The following is an 18,125-nucleotide window of genomic DNA, read 5'->3' on the forward strand; positions in this document are numbered from 1 at the left end:
AGAGAGAGAGAGAGAGATGGATAGAGAGAGACAGAGAGAGAGAGAGTGATCAAATGAGAGAGAGAGAGAGAGAGAGAGTGATCAAATGAGAGAGAGAGAGAGAGAGATGGATAGAGAGAGACAGAGAGAGAGAGTGATCAAATGAGAGAGAGAGAGAGAGAGAGAGAGAGAGAGAGACAGAGAGAGAGATGGATAGAGGAGCTCAGTCCTCTCCTGTTCTGTCTCTCACTCAGGGGGAGGAAGAGAGGATGGGAGGAGGGGGAGTGAAGGAAGAATGAAGGGAAGGATGGAGGGAAGAGGAGGGGGAGGGAAGACAGACAGAGCAGGGGTCTGTGTTTCTCAGCGCTATCAGAGAGCATCACAGAAACCCTCGTTTAGAGTGGAGAGGATTTGGGGGCTCTGAAAGGGGGATGAGAGGGAGGGATCGGATGATTTGTTTTCCGGTGTGCGGCTGCCCGGGCTGAAAGACGACGAGCGGAAATCACTTTACGTTTTATCAGTAAAATGATTTACTTCAATGTCTTCCCCCCCATCTCTCTCTCTCTCTCTCTCTGTCACTCATCAAACTCTACTTGTTGATGTTTTAGCAAAGGAATGATTGATTTACTCCCTCTCCTTCTCCCTCTCTCCTGTAGTTGATTGATTTACTCAGTCTCCCTCTCCTTCTCCATCTCTCCTGTAGTTGATTTATTTACTCAGTCTCCCTCTCCTTCTCCATCTCTCCTGTAGTTGATTTATTTACTCAGTCTCCCTCTCCTTCTCCATCTCTCCTGTAGTTGATTTATTTACTCAGTCTCCCTCTCCTTCTCCATCTCTCCTGTAGTTGATTGATTTACTCAGTCTCCCTCTCCTTCTCCCTCTCCTTCTACATCTCTCCTGTAGTTGATTGATTTACTCAGTCTCCCTCTCCTTCTCCATCTCTCCTGTAGTTGATTGATTTACTCAGTCTCCCTCTCCTTCTCCATCTCTCCTGTAGTTGATTTATTTACTCAGTCTCCCTCTCCTTCTCCCTCTCTCCTGTAGTTGATTGATTTACTCAGTCTCCCTCTCCTTCTCCATCTCTCCTGTAGTTGATTTATTTACTCAGTCTCCCTCTCCTTCTCCATCTCTCCTGTAGTTGATTTATTTACTCAGTCTCCCTCTCCTTCTCCATCTCTCCTGTAGTTGATTTATTTACTCAGTCTCCCTCTCCTTCTCCATCTCTCCTGTAGTTGATTTATTTACTCAGTCTCCCTCTCCTTCTCCATCTCTCCTGTAGTTGATTTATTTACTCAGTCTCCCTCTCCTTCTCCATCTCTCCTGTAGTTGATTTATTTACTCAGTCTCCCTCTCCTTCTCCATCTCTCCTGTAGTTGATTTATTTACTCAGTCTCCCTCTCCTTCTCCATCTCTCCTGTAGTTGATTTATTTACTCAGTCTCCCTCTCCTTCTCCCTCTCTCCTGTAGTTGATTTATTTACTCAGTCTCCCTCTCCTTCTACATCTCTCCTGTAGTTGATTTATTTACTCAGTCTCCCTCTCCTTCTCCCTCTCCTTCTCCCTCTCTCCTGTAGTTGATTGATTTACTCAGTCTCCCTCTCCTTCTCCATCTCTCCTGTAGTTCCCGTACTGCGGCCTGTTATTCCGGCACCAGGGCTGGCCTCTGTGTCTCCACGACAAGGTGATCATCCAGCTCTCTCCTCTGGACCCACGTGTCCTCCGCCCCGGGGACTTCTACCTACAGGTATCAAAAATACCTGTTTTCATGGTCTGACATTATTGAACAGAGAGAGAGAGGAAGACAGTGGGGATCTGTTCTGACTTTATTGAACAGGTAGAGGATGACAGTGGGGATCTGTTCTGACTTTATTGAACAGAGAGAGGATGACAGTGGGGATCTGTTCTGACTTTATTGAACAGAGAGAGGATGACAGTGGGGATCTGTTCTGACTTTATTGAACAGAGAGAGGATGACAGTGGGGATCTGTTCTGATTTTATTGAACAGAGAGAGGATGACAGTGGGGATCTGTTCTGACTTTATTGAACAGAGAGAGGATGACAGTGGGGATCTGTTCTGACTTTATTGAACAGAGAGAGAGAGGATGACAGTGGGGATCTGTTCTGACTTTATTGAACAGGTAGAGGATGACAGTGGGGATCTGTTCTGACTTTATTGAACAGAGAGAGGATGACAGTGGGGATCTGTTCTGACTTTATTGAACAGAGAGAGGATGACAGTGGGGATCTGTTCTGACTTTATTGAACAGAGAGAGGATGACAGTGGGGATCTGTTCTGACTTTATTGAACAGAGAGAGGATGACAGTGGGGATCTGTTCTGACTTTATTGAACAGATAGAGAGAGGAAGACAGTGGGGATCTGTTCTGACTTTATTGAACAGATAGAGAGAGGAAGACAGTGGGGATCTGTTCTGACTTTATTGAACAGAGAGAGAGAGAGGAAGACAGTGGGGATCTGTTCTGACTTTATTGAACAGAGAGAGGGAGACAGTGGGGATCTGTTCTGACTTTATTGAACAGATAGAGAGAGGAAGACAGTGGGGATCTGTTCTGACTTTATTGAACAGATAGAGGGAGACAGTGGGGATCTGTTCTGACTTTATTGAACAGAGAGATGATGACAGTGGGGATCTGTTCTGACTTTATTGAACAGATAGAGAGCGGAAGACAGTGGGGATCTGTTCTGACTTTATTGAACAGATAGAGAGAGGAAGACAGTGGGGATCTGTTCTGACTTTATTGAACAGAGAGAGAGGAAGACAGTGGGGCTCTGTTCTGACTTTATTGAACAGAGAGAGGATGACAGCTGTTCATTCCCCCCCCCCCCCCTGATTATAACCACAGCCAGTCTTGTCTGAGCTGTTCATTCCCCCCCCTGATTATATCCACAGCCAGTCTTGTCTGAGCTGTTCATTCCCCCCCCCCCTGATTATAACCACAGCCAGTCTTGTCTGAGCTGTTCATTCTCTCCTGATTATAACCACAGCCAGTCTTGTCTGAGCTCTTCATTCCCTCCTGATTATAACCACAGCCAGTCTTGTCTGAGCTGTTCATTCCCTCCTCCTGATTATAACCACAGCCAGTCTTGTCTGAGCTGTTCATTCCCTCCTGATTATAACCACAGCCAGTCTTGTCTGAGCTGTTCATTCTCTCCTGATTATAACCACAGCCAGTCTTGTCTGAGCTGTTCATTCCCTCCTGATTATAACCACAGCCAGTCTTGTCTGAGCTGTTCATTCTCTCCTGATTATAACCACAGCCAGTCTTGTCTGAGCTCTTCATTCCCTCCTGATTATAACCACAACCAGTCTTGTCTGAGCTGTTCATTCTCTCCTGATTATAACCACAGCCAGTCTTGTCTGAGCTGTTCATTCCCTCCTGATTATAACCACAGCCAGTCTTGTCTGAGCTGTTCATTCTCTCCTGATTATAACCACAGCCAGTCTTGTCTGAGCTGTTCATTCCCCCCCCCCCCCCTGATTATAACCACAGCCAGTCTTGTCTGAGCTGTTCATTCCCCCACTCCTGATTATAACCACTGCCAGTCTTGTCTGAGCTGTTCATTCCCTCCTGATTATAACCACAGCCAGTCTTGTCTGAGCTGTTCATTCCCTCCTGATTATAACCACAGCCAGTCTTGTCTGAGCTGTTCATTCCCTCCTGATTATAACCACAGCCAGTCTTGTCTGAGCTGTTCATTCTCTCCTGATTATAACCACAGCCAGTCTTGTCTGAGCTGTTCATTCCCTCCTGATTCTAACCACAGCCAGTCTTGTCTGAGCTGTTCATTCCCTCCTGATTATAACCACAGCCAGTCTTGTCTGAGCTGTTCATTCCCTCCTGATTATAACCACAGCCAATCTTGTCTGAGCTGTTCATTCCCTCCTCCTGATTATAACCACAGCCAGTCTTGTCTGAGCTGTTCATCCACTCCTCCTGATTATAACCACAGCCAGTCTTGTCTGAGCTGTTCATACCCTCCTGATTATAACCACAGCCAGTCTTGTCTGAGCTGTTCATTCCCCCCCTCCTGATTATAACCACAGCCAGTCTTGTCTGAGCTGTTCATACCCTCCTGATTATAACCACAGCCAGTCTTGTCTGAGCTGTTCATTCCCTCCTGATTATAACCACAGCCAGTCTTGTCTGAGCTGTTCATTCCCTCCTGATTATAACCACAGCCAGTCTTGTCTGAGCTGTTCATTCCCCCCCTCCTGATTATAACCACAGCCAGTCTTGTCTGAGCTGTTCATTCCCTCCTGATTATAACCACAGCCAGTCTTGTCTGAGCTCTTCATTCCCTCCTGATTATAACCACAGCCAGTCTTGTCTGAGCTGTTCATTCTCTCCTGATTATAACCACAGCCAGTCTTGTCTGAGCTGTTCATTCTCTCCTGATTATAACCACAGCCAGTCTTGTCTGAGCTGTTCATTCCCTCCTGATTATAACCACAGCCAGTCTTGTCTGAGCTGTTCATTCTCTCCTGATTATAACCACAGCCAGTCTTGTCTGAGCTGTTCATTCCCTCCTGATTATAACCACAGCCAGTCTTGTCTGAGCTGTTCATTCCCTCCTGATTATAACCACAGCCAGTCTTGTCTGAGCTGTTCATTCCCTCATTTTATTGCATGTTAAATCCGTTTTTAAATGTTTGTTGTTGTTTTTTTCAAATGGCAGGTGCACCTTTTATATTGTATGTAGAATAAGTCTACTAAAATCCATGTATGAATGTTTTCATTCAGGTGGCATCGCCCTCTGTCTCCCCCAGCTCCTCCTCCACCAACACCCCCAGGTGAGACATCCCCTCTCCTTCTTTGGCTCGCCGTTTCTCCGTCTCTCTTTCTACACTGAACTCATCAAGGCACAAGGCGAGACTCCGATGGAGACACAGGAGGCAGATGGTTGGAGTCTTAACAATGTTTATTTCATCCAAAAAGGGGATTAGGCAAGAGAATGGGCGTGGACCGGCAAAAGGTCAAAACCAGTTCAGAGTCCAGGAGGTACAGAAGGGCAGGCAGGTTCAAGGTCAGGGCAGGTGGGAATGTAGCCCAGAGTCAGGCAGGGGTCAGAACCGGGAAGACTAGCAAAAGGAGTACGGGGAAAAACACACTGGTTGACTTGACTAAACGTACAAGACGAACTGGTACAGAGAGACAGGAAACACAGGGATAAATACACTGGTACAGAGAGACAGGAAACACAGGGATAAATACACTCACTGGTACAGAGAGACAGGAAACACAGGGATAAATACACTGGGACAGAGAGACAGGAAACACAGGGATAAATACACTGGTATAGAGAGACAGGAAACACAGGGATAAATACACTGGGACAGAGAGACAGGAAACACAGGGATAAATACACTGGGACAGAGAGACAGGAAACACAGGGATAAATACACTGGCACAGAGAGACAGGAAACACAGAGATAAATACACTGGGACAGAGAGACAGGAAACACGGATAAATACACTGGTACAGAGAGACAGGAAACACAGGGATAAATACACTGGGACAGAGAGACAGGAAACACAGGGATAAATACACTGGGACAGAGAGACAGGAAACACAGGGATAAATACACTGGGACAGAGAGACAGGAAACACAGGGATAAATGCACTGGGACAGAGAGACAGGAAACACAGGGATAAATACACTGGTACAGAGAGACAGGAAACACAGGGATAAATACACTGGTACAGAGAGACAGGAAACACAGGGATAAATACACTGGTACAGAGAGACAGGAAACACAGGGATAAATACACTGGTACAGAGAGACAGGAAACACATGGATAAATACACTGGTACAGAGAGACAGGAAACACATGGATAAATACACTGGTACAGAGAGACAGGAAACACAGGGATAAATACACTGGCACAGAGAGACAGGAAACACAGGGATAAATACACTGGTACAGAGAGACAGGAAACACAGGGATAAATACACTGGGACAGAGAGACAGGAAACACAGGGATAAATACACTGGGACAGAGAGACAGGAAACACAAGGATAAATACACTGGGACAGAGAGACAGGAAACACAAGGATAAATACACTGGTACAGAGAGACAGGAAACACAGGGATAAATACACTGGGACAGAGAGACAGGAAACACAGGGATAAATACACTGGGACAGAGAGACAGGAAACACAGGGATAAATACACTGGTACAGAGAGACAGGAAACACAGGGATAAATACACTGGGACAGAGAGACAGGAAACAGGGATAAATACACTGGCACAGAGAGACAGGAAACACAGGGATAAATACACTGGGACAGAGAGACAGAAAACACAGGGATAAATACACTGGTACAGAGAGACAGGAAACACAGGGATAAATACACTGGTAGAGAGAGACAGGAAACACAGGGATAAATACACTGGCCCAGAGAGACAGGAAACACAGGGATAAATACACTGGCCCAGAGAGACAGGAAACACAGGGATAAATACACTGGTAGAGAGAGACAGGAAACACAGGGATAAATACACTGGCACAGAGAGACAGGAAACACAGGGATAAATACACTGGGACAGAGAGAGACAGAAAACACAGGGATAAATACACTGGTACAGAGAGACAGGAAACACAGGGATAAATACACTGGTAAAGAGAGACAGGAAACACATGGATAAATACACTGGTACAGAGAGACAGGAAACACAGGGATAAATACACTGGCACAGAGAGACAGGAAACACAGGGATAAATACACTGGTACAGAGAGACAGGAAACACAGGGATAAATACACTGGGACAGAGAGACAGGAAACACAGGGATAAATACACTGGGACAGAGAGACAGGAAACACAAGGATAAATACACTGGGACAGAGAGACAGGAAACACAAGGATAAATACACTGGTACAGAGAGACAGGAAACACAGGGATAAATACACTGGTACAGAGAGACAGGAAACACAGGGATAAATACACTGGGGAAAATAAGCGACACCTGGAGGTGGTGGAGACAATCACAGGGATAAATACACTGGTACAGAGAGACAGGAAACACAGGGATAAATACACTGGGACAGAGAGACAGGAAACACAGGGATAAATACACTGGCCCAGAGAGACAGGAAACACAGGGATAAATACACTGGGACAGAGAGACAGGAAACACAGGGATAAATACACTGGCCCAGAGAGACAGGAAACACAGGGATAAATACACTGGGACAGAGAGACAGGAAACACAGGGATAAATACACTGGCCCAGAGAGACAGGAAACACAGGGATAAATACACTGGGACAGAGAGACAGGAAACACAGGGATAAATACACTGGCCCAGAGAGACAGGAAACACAGGGATAAATACACTGGTACAGAGAGACAGGAAACACAGGGATAAATACACTGGGACAGAGAGACAGGAAACACAAGGATAAATACACTGGGACAGAGAGACAGGAAACACAAGGATAAATACACTGGTACAGAGAGACAGGAAACACAGGGATAAATACACTGGGACAGAGAGACAGGAAACACAGGGATAAATACACTGGGGAAAATAAGCGACACCTGGAGGTGGTGGAGACAATCACAGGGATAAATACACTGGTACAGAGAGACAGGAAACACAGGGATAAATACACTGGCCCAGAGAGACAGGAAACACAGGGATAAATACACTGGGGAAAATAAGCGCCACCTGGAGGTGGTGGAGACAAGCACAGGGATAAATACACTGGGGAAAATAAGCGCCACCTGGAGGTGGTGGAGACCATCACAGGGATAAATACACTGGGGAAAATAAGCGCCACCTGGAGGTGGTGGAGACCATCACAGGGATAAATACACTGGCCCAGAGAGACAGGAAACACAGGGATAAATACACTGGGGAAAATAAGCGCCACCTGGAGGTGGTGGAGACCATCACAGGGATAAATACACTGGCACAGAGAGACAGGAAACACAGGGATAAATACACTGGGACAGAGAGACAGAAAACACAGGGATAAATACACTGGTACAGAGAGACAGGAAACACAGGGATAAATACACTGGTAAAGAGAGACAGGAAACACATGGATAAATACACTGGTACAGAGAGACAGGAAACACAGGGATAAATACACTGGCACAGAGAGACAGGAAACACAGGGATAAATACACTGGTACAGAGAGACAGGAAACACAGGGATAAATACACTGGGACAGAGAGACAGGAAACACAGGGATAAATACACTGGGACAGAGAGACAGGAAACACAAGGATAAATACACTGGGACAGAGAGACAGGAAACACAAGGATAAATACACTGGTACAGAGAGACAGGAAACACAGGGATAAATACACTGGTACAGAGAGACAGGAAACACAGGGATAAATACACTGGGGAAAATAAGCGACACCTGGAGGTGGTGGAGACAATCACAGGGATAAATACACTGGTACAGAGAGACAGGAAACACAGGGATAAATACACTGGGACAGAGAGACAGGAAACACAGGGATAAATACACTGGCCCAGAGAGACAGGAAACACAGGGATAAATACACTGGGACAGAGAGACAGGAAACACAGGGATAAATACACTGGCCCAGAGAGACAGGAAACACAGGGATAAATACACTGGGACAGAGAGACAGGAAACACAGGGATAAATACACTGGCCCAGAGAGACAGGAAACACAGGGATAAATACACTGGGACAGAGAGACAGGAAACACAGGGATAAATACACTGGCCCAGAGAGACAGGAAACACAGGGATAAATACACTGGTACAGAGAGACAGGAAACACAGGGATAAATACACTGGGACAGAGAGACAGGAAACACAAGGATAAATACACTGGGACAGAGAGACAGGAAACACAAGGATAAATACACTGGTACAGAGAGACAGGAAACACAGGGATAAATACACTGGGACAGAGAGACAGGAAACACAGGGATAAATACACTGGGGAAAATAAGCGACACCTGGAGGTGGTGGAGACAATCACAGGGATAAATACACTGGTACAGAGAGACAGGAAACACAGGGATAAATACACTGGCCCAGAGAGACAGGAAACACAGGGATAAATACACTGGGGAAAATAAGCGCCACCTGGAGGTGGTGGAGACAAGCACAGGGATAAATACACTGGGGAAAATAAGCGCCACCTGGAGGTGGTGGAGACCATCACAGGGATAAATACACTGGGGAAAATAAGCGCCACCTGGAGGTGGTGGAGACCATCACAGGGATAAATACACTGGGGAAAATAAGCGCCACCTGGAGGTGGTGGAGACCATCACAGGGATAAATACACTGGCCCAGAGAGACAGGAAACACAGGGATAAATACACTGGGGAAAATAAGCGCCACCTGGAGGTGGTGGAGACCATCACAGGGATAAATACACTGGTGCAGAGAGACAGGAAACACAGGGATAAATACACTGGTACAGAGAGACAGGAAACACAGGGATAAATACACTGGGGAAAATAAGCGCCACCTGGAGGTGGTGGAGACCATCACAGGGATAAATACACTGGGGAAAATAAGCGCCACCTGGAGGTGGTGGAGACCATCACAGGGATAAATACACTGGGGAAAATAAGCGCCACCTGGAGGTGGTGGAGACCATCACAGGGATAAATACACTGGGGAAAATAAGCGCCACCTGGAGGTGGTGGAGACCATCACAGGGATAAATACACTGGGGAAAATAAGCGCCACCTGGAGGTGGTGGAGACCATCACAGGGATAAATACACTGGGGAAAATAAGCGCCACCTGGAGGTGGTGGAGACCATCACAGGGATAAATACACTGGGGAAAATAAGCGCCACCTGGAGGTGGTGGAGACCATCACAGGGATAAATACACTGGGGAAAATAACAATTTAAACGCGACATATGAAGCGTTTGTCAGCTGAAATAAAAGATCCCAGAAATGTTCCATACTCACAAAAAGCTGATTTCTTAGTTCTGACTCAATACATATATTAGCTAGCTAGCCAGCTAAATAGCGATCGGCATTAGCTGCTAACAAGATTTTATTTGAGCAACTTGCTAAGAAAATACAAACTAGCAGATAGTAAGATACACAGACAATAAGATACACAAACTAAATAGTGTAATTATAGAACGCTTGTGGATCGATATTAAGAAGCAAAGTGGAGAGCACCATTGTTGTCATCAACATATTGTTGCATCTGCTGCATTGACCAATGGCGCTCCTTGTGTGACAAGGGGCGGGGCTTGGCGAGAGAGTCAACTCAAGTAGGGAGTAAACCATACAAACGAAATGACGTATCACATTTTACAAACCAAACATACACAAAAACCCAAACCGGTCCTTGTATCAATACCGGTATATTGTAAGATACGGTACACCGCTCAGCCCTAGTAAGGTAACCAGGTAACCTCTTTCTCTCAAAAACCCAAACCGGACGTGGTAACCGTGTTGCAAAATAAATATACACATACATGTTATTCAATCATTGCACCCACGTCGCTCGCGCGCGCCAACGAACAGTCTGTGTTGCCAGGCAGCTAAAATAGAAGTTGCTTCTATTTGTGACGCCGAACGCGATGCAAGTCCCGCCTCTCCCATCTCCTCATTGGCTTTTAGAAGCATATACTGAACCCACGTGCCATCTCCTCATTGGTTATACCCACGTGGGTGATTGAAAGATGAACGGAGGTCGTTTGTGGCACCTTATTATGAAAGTTAGTTGCCAATCGTCATATAAAGTCCACAGAAGAAAAAGAAGCCTGGAAGGAGGAGAGATGACTAGAAATGATTCGGTTGACCGTTTTATGTGTGGATTAATTGTCGGAGTAGAAGACCTTGTGCATTTCAGGTAAAATAACAACTCAATATTTATATCCTAGGACAAATTAGCTAGCAACTGCAAGCTAACTAGCTAAATAGGACAAATTAGCTAGCAACAGCAAGCTAGCTAGCTAAATAGGATAAGTTAGCTAGCAACTGCAAGCTAACTAGCTAAATAGGACAAATTAGCTAGCAACAGCAAGCTAGCTAGCTAAATAGGATAAGTTAGCTAGCAACTGCAAGCTAACTAGCTAAATAGGACAAATTAGCTAGCAACAGCAAGCTAGCTAGCTAAATAGGACAAATTAGCTAGCAACAGCAAGCTAGCTAGCTAAATAGGACAAATTAGCTAGCAACAGCAAGCTAGCTAGCTAAATAGGACAAATTAGCTAGCAACAGCAAGCTAGCTAGCTAAATTGCCATTCATGTTTAATGCTTTTCGACCTGTCCCCAAATTAATATAATTGGTTCAGTTTGTTTTGATATTTCAACCTGCGTGTCGTGATCGCGTTTGGTGTGAGGGAGGACAACATCAATTTGCGCACGATGGCAGACTCATGCGCGTGTCCGGTTTGGGCATGGTGTCTCTCTCTCCAGCCTGTCTCATCCTGCGTTGTCTGGCCCTCAGTGGGCAGCAATGTAAGGTAACCGGGTAACCTCTCTCTCTCTCTCTCCCCCCCCCTCCAGCCCACCCTGTCTCATCCTGCGTTGTCTGGCCTCCAGTGGGCAGCATGTAGAGGAGGTAAAGTTGCCAGAGCTAGCCTACACCTCCCTGTTCACCATGGCCTGGCTCCACTCAGGTAAACTGCTCTGATTGGACACTGTAATTGCCCTCTGCTTCAGCTCCTCCAACGTGTGTGTGTGTGTGTGTGTGTGTGTGTGTGTGTGTGTGTGTGTGTGTGTGTGTGTGTGTGTGTGTGTGTGTGTGTGTGTGTGTGTGTGTGTGTGTGTGCGCGTGCGTGCGGTTATTCGGGCGGGGTTAATGCAGGGATCATCAACTAGTTTCAGCCGCGGGACGATTTTGTTCTGGAGCGGCTGGCCGAGGGGATGGAACATAATTACTAGTAATTTGTAGACTGCAAATTGACCGCATGAATCTCAAACATATATACTTTTTGACTAAAACATTTTAATTTTCAAACATTGCTTACTTTTGTATAGGATCACATATACAATACATTCGGAAAGTTTTCAGACCATCATTATAAAATGGGTTAAATAAAAAAAGAAATCCTCATCAATCTACACACAATACCCCATAATGAGGTCACAATACCCCATAATGAGGTCACAATACACCATAATGAGGTCACAATACCCCATAATGACATCACAATACCCCATAATGACATCACAATACCCCATAATGACATCACAATACCCTATAATGATAAAGCGAAAACAGGTTTTAGACATTTTTGCAAATGTATTAAAGATAAAAAACAATAACACCTTATTTACATCAGTATTCAGACCCTTTGCTGTGAGACTCTAAATCTCAGGTGCATCCTGTTTCCATTGATCACCTTTGAGATGTTTCTACAACTTGATTGGAGTTCACCTGTGGTAAATTCAATTGATTGGACATGATTTGGAAAGGTACACACCTGTGTACACACCACTTAGCCCTCTCCTAATTGAGGTAAGCTTGGTCTCTACTCAAACCTTAGCCCTCTCCAAATTGAGGTAAGCTTGTCTCTGCTCAAACCGTAGCCCTCTCGTAATTAAGAGAAGCATGGTCTGAAGATAAATTCCCACGGTGGGGGTTATATTCGGAAGAGCAGAAAGGGGTGGGTCCATGATGACGGATCAATGTCTATGCTCAGGGGGCGGGCCTATGACTCAGTTAAACTCCAAAGGGATTTGGAGTTTCCTTCATTAAACAGTTTAAAATCGCATTACATAATTTCACAAATAGTTTCATCTTTACTCATTCATTTTATACAACAATTAGATGCAACCCTCACAACTGAGACTCTTGTATAAACAGGGTTATGGTAATGTGGCTGTATTGTCTCTGATGAGTTTCACAAAATTGTACCAAACGGACCAGTTCGTAGCTGGCTACTTTACCAACCTTTTATACATTCTTCAGAACACGAATATTGTTCTGTTCTCAAGTTCTGTGAGGTGGAAGAAATACATTTGTTCTCTCTATGAAAACTCACTCTCTCTCTATGCTGTCTGGCCATGAGGAAGAATCTCCTCCAGGAATGTATGACCTGCCTAACAGCAGCCTGGGTGTAGGAGAGAGAGAGAGGGGGATGGTGCTCGCTGTACCCAACGAGGGCAACATCATGACACATGAGGTCGAAGGAATTGTCTGTAGAGCTCCGAGTCAGGATTGTGTCGAGGCACATATCTGGGGAAGGGTACCTAAAAATGTCTGCAGCAGCTGGCCGCCCGGCCAAACTGAGCAATCTGGGGGAGAAGGGCCTTGGTCAGTGAGGTGACCAAGAACCCGATGGTCACTCTGACAGAGCTCCAGAGTTCCTCTGTGGAGAACCTTCCAGAAGAACAACCATCTCTGCAGCACTCCACCAATCAGGCCTTTATGGTTGAGTGACCAGACGGAAGCCACTCCTCTTAAAAAACACATGACAGCCCGCTTGGAGTTTGCCAAAAGGCACTGAAAGACTCTCAGACCGAGAAACAATATTCTCTGGTCTGATGAAACCAAGATTGAACCCTTTGGACTGAATGCCAAGCTTCACTTCTAGAGGAAACCTGGCACCATCCCTACGGTGAAGCATGGTGGTGGCAGCATCATGCTGTGGGGATGTTTTTCACCGGCAGGGACTGGGAGAAAGAGGGGGAAAGCGTCAGGGGAAAGATGAACAGAGCAAAGTACAGAGAGATTCTTGATGAAAACCTGCTCCAGAGCGCTCAGGACCTCAGACTGGGGTGAAGGTTCACCTTCCAACAGGACAACGACCCTAAGCACACAGCCAAGACAACGCAGGAGTGGCTTCGGGACAAGTCTCTGAATGTCCTTGAATAGTCCAGCCAGAGCACGGACTTCAACCAGATTGAACATCTCTGGTGAGACCTGTAAATAGCTGTGCAGCAACGCTCCCCATCCAACCTGACAGAGTTTGAGAGGATCTGCAGAGAAGATTGGGAGAAACTACCCAAATACAGGTGTGCCAAGCTTGTAGCATCATACCCATGAAGACTGGAGGCTGTAATCGCTACCAAAGGTGCTTCCACAAAGTACTGAGTAAAGGGTCTGAATACTGAAATGTGATATTTAACTTATTTTATTTTGAATACATTTACAAAAATGTCTAAAAACCTGTGTTTGCTTTGTCATTATGGGGTATTGTGATGTCATTATGGGGTATTGTGATGTCATTATGGGGTATTGTGATGTCATTATGGGGTATTGTGATGTCATTGTGGGTTATTGTGATGTCATTGTGGGGTATCGTGATGTCATTATGGGGTATTGTGATGTCATTGTGGGTTATTGTGATGTCATTGTGGGGTATTGTGATGTCATTGTGGGGTATTGTGATGTCATTGTGGGGTATTGTGATGTCATTATGGGGTATTGTGATGTCATTGTGGGGTATTGTGATGTCATTGTGGGTATTGTGATGTCATTGTGGGGTATTGTGATGTCATTGTGGGGTATTGTGATGTCATTGTGGGGTATTGTGATGTCATTGTGGGGTATTGTGATGTCATTGTGGGGTATTGTGATGTCATTGTGGGTATTGTGATGTCATTGTGGGGTATTGTGATGTCATTGTGGGGTATTGTGTGTAGATTGATGAGGGGGGAAAAACGAGGCTGTAAAGGCTGTAAAATGTGGAAAAAGTCTAGGGGTCTGAATACTTTCTGAAGGCCCTGTATCTCTCTGCCTGGGATTACTTTGGAACACATTTCCAACATTAAAATCCCTAGGAGCTGATTGGCTGGTGTTTTTACAGTATTTTATGTCCAACAGTACACTTGGGGGGCTGCTGGTTTCTGTCTGTTGTGGATTAATACATTATTGTTATTCTCAGTCAACAGGGAACGGAGTGGAGCAGGAACGGAGACAGGGTCGGGGACAGGGTCTGGGACAGGGTCTGGGACAGGGTCGGGGACAGGGTCTGGGACAGGGTCGGGGACAGGGTCTGGGACAGGGTCGGGGACAGGGTCTGGGACAGGGTCGGGGACAGGGTCGGGGACAGGGTCTGGGACAGGGTCGGGGACAGGGTCTGGGACAGGGTCGGGGAGGACACTGTCCTACTGCCTCCTTTCTGCAGAGAACGACATCTTCAGAGTACCCTGGGAGGATGTAGTACACCCTCAGTTCATTAACAGACCCACGGCTATGGTGGCTGCACCTATCAGAGTCCCTACCAAGGGAGAAGGGGACGGGGGGAGGGAACAGGACGTCTTCAAGCCTTCGGAGAGGGCCAGATGCATTTTGATTGACACATCCAAGGCCCAATGTGGAGAGAGTACGGAGGTGAAGCTCCTCCCACGGTTGAGACAGCCTATCGAGACCAGGGACGATGGGAAAGGTTTTGACATCGCAGCAGAAGAGGACTCGGACGCTGAGGGAGAGTATGTTGAACTGGAAGAGATCTCTCTACCGCGCTTCTCTCCTCAGAAAGGATCCTTAACACAGTCTGTTAGTCTGAACTACAGGAACCTGCATAAACCCTGGACTACAGCCCGACACCCCCCCAAAGCAACCCCCTCCCAGCCCTTTCATGCCCCGGTGAAAAGCAGCACTTTCTCCCAGTCCATGGTGTGTTCCAGACTCATCGAGGAATACCTGAACAACGACGTGTTTTCCCCTGTCATCCTCACCCCAACGGCCCCCACCTCCCCTATGGCCCCCACCTCCCCTACGGCCCCCACCTCCCCTACGGCCCCCACCTCCCCTACGGCCCCCACCTCCCCTACGGCCCCCACCTCCCCTACGGCCAGAGAGGGGGTCAGCGGTGAGGGGACAGCGTCAGACCGTACAGAAGGTACCGCTGCTCGTCTCCAGAGGCTAACACAACGTATCTCTGAGCGTGTGTCTGAGTCTCACTGGTCAGTGTGTGACGGCACAGCCTTATCAGTGGTTTATGACCCCCAGACTGACAGCGAGGAGGTTTTAACCCAGTCACACAGTATAGTGGAGAGGGAAGAGTCTCTCGGGCACCCTCAGACTGACAGCGAGGAGGTTTTAACCCAGTCACACAGTATAGTGGAGAGGGAAGAGTCTCTCAGTCACCCTCAGACTGACAGCGAGGAGATGGAGGAGAGGAGGGATAGTGGTTCTGAAACCAGGGCAGAGGAGAGGGATAGGGGTTCAGAAACCAGGACAGAGGATAGGAGGGATAGGGGTTCAGAAACCAGGGCAGAGGAGAGGGATAGGGGTTCAGAAACCAGGACAGAGACAGAGGATAGGAGGGATAGGGGTTCAGAAACCAGGACAGAGACAGAGGAGAGGAGGGATCGGGGTTCAGAAACCGAGACAGGGGAGGGGGATCGGGGTTCAGAAACCAGGACAGAGACAGAGGAGGGGGATCAGGGTTCAGAAACCAGGACAGAGACAGAGGATAGGAGGGATAGTGGTTCAGAAACCAGGACAGAGACACAGGAGAGGAGGGATAGTGGTTCAGAAACCAGAACAGAGACAGGGGAGGGGGATCGGGGTTCAGTAACCAGGACAGAGACAGAGGAGGGGGATCAGGGTTCAGAAACCAGGACAGAGACAGAGGATAGGATGGATAGTGGTTCAGAAACCAGGACAGAGACAGAGGAGAGGAGGGATAGTGGTTCAGAAACCAGAACAGAGACAGGGGAGGGGGATCGGGGTTCAGTAACCAGGACAGAGACAGAGGAGGGGGATCAGGGTTCAGAAACCAGGACAGAGACAGAGGATAGGAGGGATAGTGGTTCAGAAACCAGGACAGAGACAGAGGAGAGGAGGGATAGTGGTTCAGAAACCAGAACAGAGACAGGGGAGGGGGATCGGGGTTCAGTAACCAGGACAGAGACAGAGGAGGGGGATCAGGGTTCAGAAACCAGGACAGAGACAGAGGATAGGATGGATAGTGGTTCAGAAACCAGGACAGAGACAGAGGATAGGAGGGATAGTGGTTCAGAAACCAGGACAGAGACAGAGGAGAGGAGGGATAGTAGTTCAGAAACCAGGACAGAGACAGAGGGGGATCAGGGTTCAGAAACCAGGACAGAGACAGAGACAGGGGAGAGGAGGGATAGTGGTTCAGAAACCAGGACAGAGACAGAGGAGAGGAGGGATAGTGGTTCAGAAACCAGGACAGAGACAGAGGAGAGGAGGGATAGTGGTTCAGAAACCAGGACAGAGACAGAGGAGAGGAGGGATAGTGGTTCAGAAACCAGGACAGAGACAGAGGAGGGGGATCAGGGTTCAGAAACCAGGACAGAGACAGAGGAGAGGAGGGATAGTGGTTCAGAAACCAGGACAGAGACAGAGGAGAGGAGGGATAGTGGTTCAGAAACCAGGACAGAGACAGAGGAGGGGGATCGGGGTTCAGAAACCAGGACAGAGACAGAGGAGAGGAGGGATAGTGGTTCAGAAACCAGGACAGAGACAGAGGAGGGGGATCGGGGTTCAGAAACCAGGACAGAGACAGAGGAGGGGGATCGGGGTTCAGAAACCAGGACAGAGACAGGGGAGAGGGGGGATAGTGGTTCAGAAACCAGGACAGAGACAGAGGAGGGGGATAGGGGTTCAGAAACCAGGACAGAGACAGGGGAGAGGGGTAGCCATGTTGGCATCTTACAGGTGGTTGACACCAGTGAGACAGACTCTCACCATGATGACCCTGAGGTCTCCAACGGCCAATCAGACACTCCCCAAGGAGAGGACCAGACACTGAACACTCTGACTGAGACTCTCATACACTTAGCCCCCACTCCCACTGACCACCAAACACCAACGCACTACACACCTTCCACTGAATCAGAGACCGAGAGACCGGAGGACAAGGAGGAGGAGGAAGAGGAAGATAACCACTCAGATACTGAGCCCCAAGAGAAAGAAGAGACAGGTACATATCTCTCCCTCCTTCATCCCTCGTTCATCCCTAAATCATCCACCATCCTCCCTTCATCCCTAAATCATCCACCATCCTCCCTTCATTCCTAGTTCATCCCTAAATCATCCACCATCCTCCCTTCATCCCTCATTCATCCCTAAATCATCCACCATCCTCCCTTCATCCCTCGTTCATCTCTAAATCATCCACCATCCTCCCTTCATCCCTCGTTCATCCCTAAATCATCCACCATCCTCCCTTCATCCCTCCTTCATCCCTAAATCATCCACCATCCTCCCTACATCCC

The 18,125-nt window shown here is 47.3% G+C and overlaps 1 protein-coding gene across 1 annotated transcript in view; it reads left to right on the top strand.

Annotated features, from left to right (window-relative positions):
• Positions 1–18,125, top strand: part of LOC116359581 (mucin-5AC-like) — a 48,878-nt gene that overhangs the window by 29,860 nt on the left and 893 nt on the right. The window contains exons 3-6 of the mRNA XM_031812419.1: positions 1,600–1,722; positions 4,742–4,791; positions 11,490–11,602; positions 14,816–16,452. Coding sequence (XP_031668279.1) covers positions 1,600–1,722; positions 4,742–4,791; positions 11,490–11,602; positions 14,816–16,452 — 1,923 coding nt within the window. The remainder of the gene's footprint in view (positions 1–1,599; positions 1,723–4,741; positions 4,792–11,489; positions 11,603–14,815; positions 16,453–18,125) is intronic.

Source organism: Oncorhynchus kisutch, unplaced genomic scaffold (assembly GCF_002021735.2).
Source record: "Oncorhynchus kisutch isolate 150728-3 unplaced genomic scaffold, Okis_V2 Okis03b-Okis08b_hom, whole genome shotgun sequence".
NCBI classification, from domain to species: Eukaryota; Metazoa; Chordata; class Actinopteri; order Salmoniformes; family Salmonidae; genus Oncorhynchus; species Oncorhynchus kisutch.